Below are 8,109 nucleotides of genomic sequence, written 5' to 3'. Positions count from 1 at the left end.
AGACAGAGAGGCAGAAAGCGAGATCTGCACCGTGCGTGAGCGAATGGTTGCGCAAACCTCTAAAGCCAGACTATTAATGTGAGGACGACTAGCTGTTACGGAATCTTTTTTATCTTCTATTTACCAAACAACTGGACGACTCCCAAAGTCCGAAGACAATATGTTTTTTCTCCAAAAATCACGAACCTTGTAAAGACGTAGCCTATCGTTTGTTTGATAACTGCTTAATAACAATTAATCTAGGACTCGTGAAAATTATAGTGCAAACGCATTGATTGCGTTTGTACACCTGGGTGTGAAGTTTATATAATATATAGACAGCAAACATGTAATTTTAATATTTAATCTCAGCAATTTTTGAATAAGTTTTCAGGTTGGTACTGGATTTAGGGTTACCTGTTGTACTTTATTACGTTGTTACATCATATAATGCGCACAGAGAAAAGCTATGTAGCGATGGTATGCAAACGCATAAAACCTTCACAGCTAACGGTGTAAAACTATCAGGTCGTCCAGCTGTAGACTAACAGTTTGCCCCGCATATCAACCCACGGCTCAAGGGCACGCATAGACCTATGCACACATCACAGGCATCGTTCAGGTATTCTCTACCCGGTCTTTCATCATACGGATGTGTCATGCATGGATTTCGCAAGAGCTCCGGGCCGCCAGAAACCTTTTTTTCTGCCGTGGAAGTATATGCAGCTGTAACAGGGTGTGACTGACATGTCTGTTTTAATTTTCTAAAATGTATGTCCCCTTCAAACACAAATAAGGACGTTTAGGCAACATAATTCGCCATGCACTAGCGGGAGAGTCTAGATGCAAAAACAAAACAACCTGACCTTTCTGGTGGCACAAAGTGTTCTCTGTTTTATCGAGCGTATAGCTGAAGTTGAAAAGATAACTACACAAGGTCACCAAAATACTCCTCTCATGAACTACTTGCCGGAGTTTCAGAATCGTTTCACAAGAGGTGTAAACCTTGCTAACCATCGTGCCATTGTTGTAAACCTATCACTTTAACGTTTTAATAATGCGTTATTTGACCAACACAATACATATACAAACATTTCACTGACCGTTATTACGTAACTGAATAATTATGACTCAACAATATGTGAATGTAATGTGGCTATTCAGAAGGTAGAGAATTATTATCAGACCACCTTTTCACAAGAAATATTAAAGTATATTAAATGGGTATTTTTGTGTATTGTGCAGAAACTTGCCAAAGGATTTTTCCAGTGGAACCTTTTCTGTCTCTTGACAACAACACAAGTAACACAAGGTGGCCTTGGCTTGAGCTCACATAACTCCTATGATAAATAGGGTATGCAGCACACTAATTTCACCCATTCGACCTCTGGACACCACGAAAATCACACCAGTCATGTCTACTGAAATGACAAATGCAATTTCAAATGTTGGTCTCTATAGATAATATGCATCCTCTTCTGTGCACCAGTCATTCAGCATCAGCAGCATTAAACCATCTTCAATTTAGTTTTGAGAGGTAGGAAAAAAAAATGCACTTCAGCAATTTGAACAGCAGGACGTGCTGGTCCTGTGACAGGGAGCAGGCCAACCTGAGGACAGAGAGTGCCTCCTTACCTCGGTACAGCTCCTCTCCTCCCTGCCATGCCCCGCTACTCTTTATAGACAGGCTTTTGAAGCATTTCATTTATGGCCGTGCACTAGTGGGTGAGTTTCGATACAAAAACAAAACAACCTGACCTTTCTGGTGGCACAAAGTGTTCTCTGTTTAGAAAGAATGTATCCAACGTAAGTAAGCTGAAGTTGAAAAGATAACTACACAAGGTCACCAAAATACTCCTCTCATGAACTACTTGCCAGAGTTTCAGAATCGTTTCACAGGAGGTGTAAACCCTGCAAACCACCGTGCCATTGTTGTAAACCTATCACTTTATCTTAAACCTAACTTAACGTTTTAATAACGCAGTATTTGACCAACACAATACAACTCCTTGCCTTGGCCCGCAGGCTTTTGAAGCATATCATTTATGTCCGTACTTGCTGATCGTTTTGGAAGCAAAGTGCATTCAAACAGCTTCACTGCTGAGTCACTCCAGGAGGGGAGGGGGGAGGGGGGGCACGTTCACGCAGGTACCCTTGAGGACATTGCTAGCCCCCCCCCCCCCCCTCCCCGGGACCAAATGAGTCTGACCCATTGTCCCTCATTACTATTATCACAAAACAACAGCCATGAGAACAATGAAAGAGAGAGAGAGAGGCTGTATACCAGAGAAGGAGAGCAAGACAGAAAGGTGGGAAGAGAGAGAGAAGAAGCAGGAGAGAGAGAGGGAGTGAAAGAAGGGCAAGAGATGAGGGTAGTCATAGCTAACTGTCTTGTGCAGCATCGACAAAGCTGTTTGGGCTGCTCCAAGCCCTAGGTTAGCGAATCACTTTGAGCACTGAACAGTGCCCTCTATAACATCTGCAACCTTGCTTCAGCAGACTTAAGGCCCTTTTAGCCACTGGCATCTGATTGGCCTTAAGACCGTCAGGCATTGATAGAGGCAGCAATGCATCAAAACCCTTCGCCATTTTGACTGATTGACAGTTATGCAAGTGCTGCAGAATCAGTCTCTGCAGGCAGTGCAGGCCTCCTCTAACAGGACCATGCACCCCTGAGATGGAAGTTAGGCTGGAGACAGCAGCAAAAAGAAAAAGAAATCAGCCAATTCAGCAGTGTACTTACCCTCAGCAGACCTGATTAACTCACAGCTAACTGCAGCTCTTTTTAGCCCAGTGGGGCGTGAGATCTGGGAGCAAGTGAAAGGACAAGATAGGAGCAGCTGTTGTTTTCCTGGCACTTACCCCTGGATTGGCTTACCTATAAATCAACGTTAGCTGCTGCGTGGTGTTTGGGAAGTGCTCACTGTGGTCCTGCTGGTCGAGTGGGGCCCTTGGTACTGTGGGTGCTATTCTGGGCACCACCAGGTGAGGCCCCTCCATTAATACAATCAGCATTCTTTGAGCCAAAGCAGAGCACCCCAGCTGGAGGAGCACAAATACCTCTGTGTTTGTGTCCGTATACGGGCGGTGATGATTATATGTAATCTAGGTCTCACGCTGCAATCAGATGATGAATATGAAATTCCTGCAATTAGGCAAAGATGAATCATCATGCTTATTTTCAAATAGTTAGCTATAGGAATAGGGTAATCAAGGTATAGGGTAATGATCACAAACAAGCACACTCCACACCTGGTCATAATATGCTCTACATGTCAGAACCAACAGTTGGTACACAGAGATTTTCATATGCTTGTCTTTTTCTCTATATGAAAAAAAAAAAATGTTTTTTTTAAAGAGGATCTATTATGCTTTGCCGGTTTTCCCTTCCCTTTAGTGTGTTTTTAGGTTTTTTTGTGCATGTAGATGGTCTGCAACGTTTACAAAGCCCAAAATACACATCAGAGGGAGTTCCTGTTTCCCACAGAAACCACTTTTTCTCTGCTGCCTGAAACACTTAGTTGGAATTCCAGCCATTTTCTCTTGTTACAAGATGATGCAATCTCATCACACAATCCTTATTGCTCGCCTAGCTGACTAATCAGAGAACGCTAGGCTCATCGGGAGGGGGGACTTAAAGACACAGGAGCTCTAACAGAGCGTTTCAGACAAGGTGAATACAGTATGTGAAAAATAATGTGTTTTTGGAATATAGAAGTAGACCCCTAAAATGTAATTAAGAGCACTGAAAATGAGCATATAATAGGTCCTCTTTTAAAAAAAAACCTGAGCCTGCTGATTTTTCTATTTAAATACTGTCAGTGTGACGCGAGCTAAACATTTCAACGTTTTTGATGGAGATAATTACCAAACACTGTTAATTACTTCAGAATATATTAATCAAGTGCCTTGTATTAATAATTACCTTTTATGCTTTTCATAACAGTGACATGGCTTTTCTGTGTTTCTGTGTATATGTGTAACTTTGATTAACTGGCGCCACTTATTGTTTTCTTGACCCTGAGAAGATACTAGAAGCTCAGTCGAGAACTTTATGATTAAACATTTATGGCGTCAGCATTAGATAAATCCTAAGTATATAACCCTTGTGGTTTGTGAGTATCAGGGCTTCACTTTTCATCCTTGTCTTGTGAGTGAGCCCAATTGCAATTGTTATTGAATAAATATACTGATCTACAACTTCAGAGTCCAGAGATAACTTAAGGGTGAATTTTCACCTAACAGTTTTGAATAAACAAACTTCAAGGAAAGTACAGGAAGATCAAACAGATAAGATTACACTTGTTGGTAGATCCATCAGATTGTCTTTCATATTATGTCAGCAATTACAATAATAATAACTGAATCGCTGCATTTTGTAAGTCAGTGTCCTCTGTGTGCTGGTACAGAGAGTGACAGATTACATTACATTACAGTCTTACTCAGATTACATATTAAGTGACTTGTTACAAGTAAATCAGTAAAACGTAAACTCACTAACTATGTGTTTTAAGAGGGCTTCTATATGATTTACAGTTGGTTTAATGAATGGTTTTGGTGTCAGCATGGAAGTCTTGACATTATGGCCATATGTCTAAGGAAATTGTTTTGTGAATGTATGGTGTGTGTGTGTGTGTGTGTGTGTGTGTGTGAGAGAGTGTGTGTGCTTGGTACACATGCGCAAGCGCAGGCTCAATCGACTCGTAAGCAGTGTCCTTCCTGTTAAGTCATGTGTCCATAAATCTTGGGGAAGTGCATCTTTAATGTCTGCATGAGAGCATCACTCTACTCCACTATAATCACACTGATGTAAACTGGAGATTCTTCCCTGTGACCTACAAAGCAACACACACACACACACACACACACACACACACACACACACACACACACACACACACACACACACACACACACACACACACACACACACACACACACACACACACACACACACACACACACACACACACACACACAGCATTCGGTGGCATGTGCAAAAACAGATGAACAGGCAAGACAGACATCAGATAGATCGTTTTTCCTTTACTGAACCCCCCCCCCCCGCAACAAGTTAATTTAACAGCCAGGACCATTTAAAGACCTCTCTATAGCTAGTGTGTAAAAACCCCTCTCTCATTCAGTGCAGTCCATCTGCATTGGCACAGCTACATTTGATGCAACTGCTTACCCAGACATAATGAGATAATGGATTTCAATTTAATAAATGTTACAGTGCTCACGTAGTCATTCCTGCCCTTCCAACAAAGAACAAATGCAGGCAAATTAGTTTCTCATCAGTGTGCGTCCTTCCACTCATTTCATCACAGTGTTGGGAGCATATTCTCTCTTGTGTAAGGCTATTAAGTCCTCCTCTTTCACAGTGCATGGAGAAAAAAAAGAAAGAAAAAAAAAAAAGCATGGAGTACATTTGCTCATCTCATGCACTGTCGCATCAAACAGCGCGCTAAATTTAGCCTGCCTTGCGAACAGCCTGTCGCACGTGTTTCTGGAGTCTGTTACAACGAGCACAGAACACAGTATGCAGCCCCGGGAGCCAGCTGCCAAAAGACCAGCCAAGGGCTGCGGCACAAGAGTTTAAGATCCGTCTCTTTCTTTTCTTTTCCTTCTTTCTGGGAGAAGTGGAGGAGAGGAGCGGTGGGGTGGGGGGGTGCTCTCGCCCCAGACAAAATGCAAAATGCTATTTTCAGCACTCTGTATGAGGTGGCTTATCCCTGACAGTCTCTGGCTCTGCACATTCACATACTCCAGGCTTAGCGGCGCATACGCGTGCGTGAGTGCGTGCATACACGTACGCACACACACACACACACACACACACACACACACACACACAAACACAGCTCCTGCCAGACCGCTGCTTATTCTCATAAGCATGCACACGCAACCAGCAAGTGCTTATTCAAACACCTCCACACATACACACGTCTTGGCCGGATGTGGTTTATTCACACACAGTCTCTGAAGTGGGACAGAAGGATCATTTGAGGTAATGGCAGAGCCAATCATAGATGATGAGAATTCCCCTGAGTTCAGGGGTCACTGATTGGCCAGGAACACTTATGCCATCAAGTCACATGTGGTGTGTGTGTGTGTGTGTGTGTGTGTGTGTGTATGTGCTGCTGATGTCACCACAGCTGGTGTCTGCGGTGAATGACAGGATGTGGACCAGGAGGAGGGCAGGTGATGATACAACTGATACATATGTGGCATAAAGGGAAAGCTACTTGCCTGTCACTCAGACACTGACTGGTAACCATGGAGACCATGGGGATGTCATGTGTGCTCAGAGGACAGCATGGCTGACTATGGAGTCGCTCCACCCCCCTCCACCCCTCTCCTCTCCACCCCTCTCCTCTCCACCCCTCTCCACCCCCCTCCACCCCCCTCAACCCCCCTCCACCCCTCTCCTCTCCACCCCCCTCCTCTCCTCTCCTCTCCTCTCCTCTCCTTCCTAGACAGCAGAGATCATTGGGTGTGATCTGACCATGATTCACGCCAGTGTTTACTGCCATCTGGGTCTATATGATGTGGATTTCTGAGTGTGTATCCATGACTAAGTATCAACAAAGAAACGTTGTGGAAAATTAAGTTTTATTGTTTTGATGTCGTGTTGGCTGAAGGGAATCTTACCATATGAAATCTCTATGCTGACACATTTACACACAAAACGAAAAAGAGAGGCCTCATCGTAAGGCCTATTTGCACTGTCCTCTCTTCAGGAGAGACCAGACAGTGCTTACAAATGACAAACACCCCGGTCTTATCTCGAAGTCCCGTTGTCCAATAAAAACCCCTATATCGTCTCTTCTATGGACCATCACGCTAAGGGGCCTGGAATGTTTCAGTCGCTGGTCTTGGTGGGGTCAAAGGGCTTCCACCACTGGGCGAACTCCAGAACTTTCTTGCGCTGGTCATCAAAGCTCTCCCGGATGGGTTTCCTCCAGCGCCGGGGCTCCAGGTCCATCATTCCTCCAAGAATTTCCTGATGGATCAGAACAAGTACGCAAAATATCCATAATTTAATAAACCTGGCGCCCCATCACACAGAGAACATGTCTCTCGAGTACCAATAAAAAAAAAAAAACCACTCCAACATATTTAACCTTACAAGGTGTGTTTATTCAAAATGAAAAAATAATACAATTGAAAAGTCAGGTCCTTCAGTATTCTGATCACGAACTGTGTGTTGTTAATATCATACTCTACTAGTGAAAGCACAGAGGCTTTTACAGGTCATACAGATGCCACTGGAGACAGAGCAGAGTAGATTTACACAGTGTAAGGTCTTTTATAGCTTTTATATGGATCCTGCCCCAGTGTGCAGGTGATGGGAATGAACTGACCTTTCCAAAGTAGTGAGGGAACTTCTGCTCATTCTCAATGACATGAGCAAAGCCGCCCTGGAGACCAAAGTCCACAGAGAAGTACGGGAGGCCTTTGGGGACCTGGGGGAAAAAGTAAACAGTCCATGTGAATCACTAGCCACTCTCTCTAAAATGGGCTGCAATAAGGAAGACTACATTCTTTTTGAGAAGTTTTTCTATAGAATCTTATGCATACATTTAGGTAGCTTGATAGCAATTATAAGCTATAGAATCCTTCAGCACTGCACAGAAAGGGACAAAAAGTACAAGTGTTTATTTGATACAAATGTCCTTTTTTTGTTTCTAGTGGTTCCCGGGAATGTTCCCCTCTGTTTTTCTCAGAGAGTATCATGCTTTGGAGGGAGAGAGCGAGAGACTCACAGCACGCCGGATGTCCTTCTGCGACAGCTCCACCACCTTTTTGTTCATGGCCCACTCCTCATCAGACTCCATGATGGCTTTCTACACATCAGACAGAAGAAGAAAAAAAACTCCAACTTAACAGGGTGTGTTCTGAAAATGTCTGACTGCGTGTCCATGTACCCGTGTGCATCAATGAGTGTGTATGTGTGTGTGTGTGTGTGTGTGTGTGTGTGTGTGTGTGTGTGTGTGTGTGTGTGAGAGAGAGTGAGGGAGTGTGCGAGTGTGTGTGAGTGTGTGCGTGTGTGTGCGCGCGCGTGCGCGCGCGCGCGCGCGTGTGTGTGCGTGTGTGTTTCGTGTGTGTTTGTACACCCATGACTTT

At 43.9% G+C, this 8,109-nt stretch overlaps 2 protein-coding genes across 3 annotated transcripts in view; both read right to left on the bottom strand.

The window, feature by feature from the left end:
* Positions 1–805, bottom strand: part of gucy1a2 (guanylate cyclase 1, soluble, alpha 2) — a 50,182-nt gene extending 49,377 nt beyond the window's left edge. The window contains exon 1 of the mRNA XM_031573097.2: positions 1–805. This exon is cut by the window's left edge and continues 834 nt beyond it. The gene's annotated coding sequence lies outside the window, so the exon portion shown is untranslated.
* A 5,772-nt stretch (positions 806–6,577) lies between these two features.
* Positions 6,578–8,109, bottom strand: part of cwf19l2 (CWF19 like cell cycle control factor 2) — a 35,688-nt gene continuing 34,156 nt past the window's right edge. For both annotated transcript variants that reach the window (XM_042708663.1, XM_031573096.2), the window contains 3 exons: positions 7,749–7,829; positions 7,347–7,448; positions 6,578–6,985 (listed from right to left, as the gene is read on the bottom strand). In XM_042708663.1, coding sequence (XP_042564597.1) covers positions 6,845–6,985; positions 7,347–7,448; positions 7,749–7,829 — 324 coding nt within the window. In that variant the 3' untranslated portion in view covers positions 6,578–6,844. The remainder of the gene's footprint in view (positions 6,986–7,346; positions 7,449–7,748; positions 7,830–8,109) is intronic.

The sequence above is a fragment of the Clupea harengus genome, chromosome 9 (assembly GCF_900700415.2).
Source record: "Clupea harengus chromosome 9, Ch_v2.0.2, whole genome shotgun sequence".
NCBI lineage: Eukaryota > Metazoa > Chordata > Actinopteri > Clupeiformes > Clupeidae > Clupea > Clupea harengus.
This window is presented reverse-complemented; position numbering and strand designations above follow the sequence as displayed.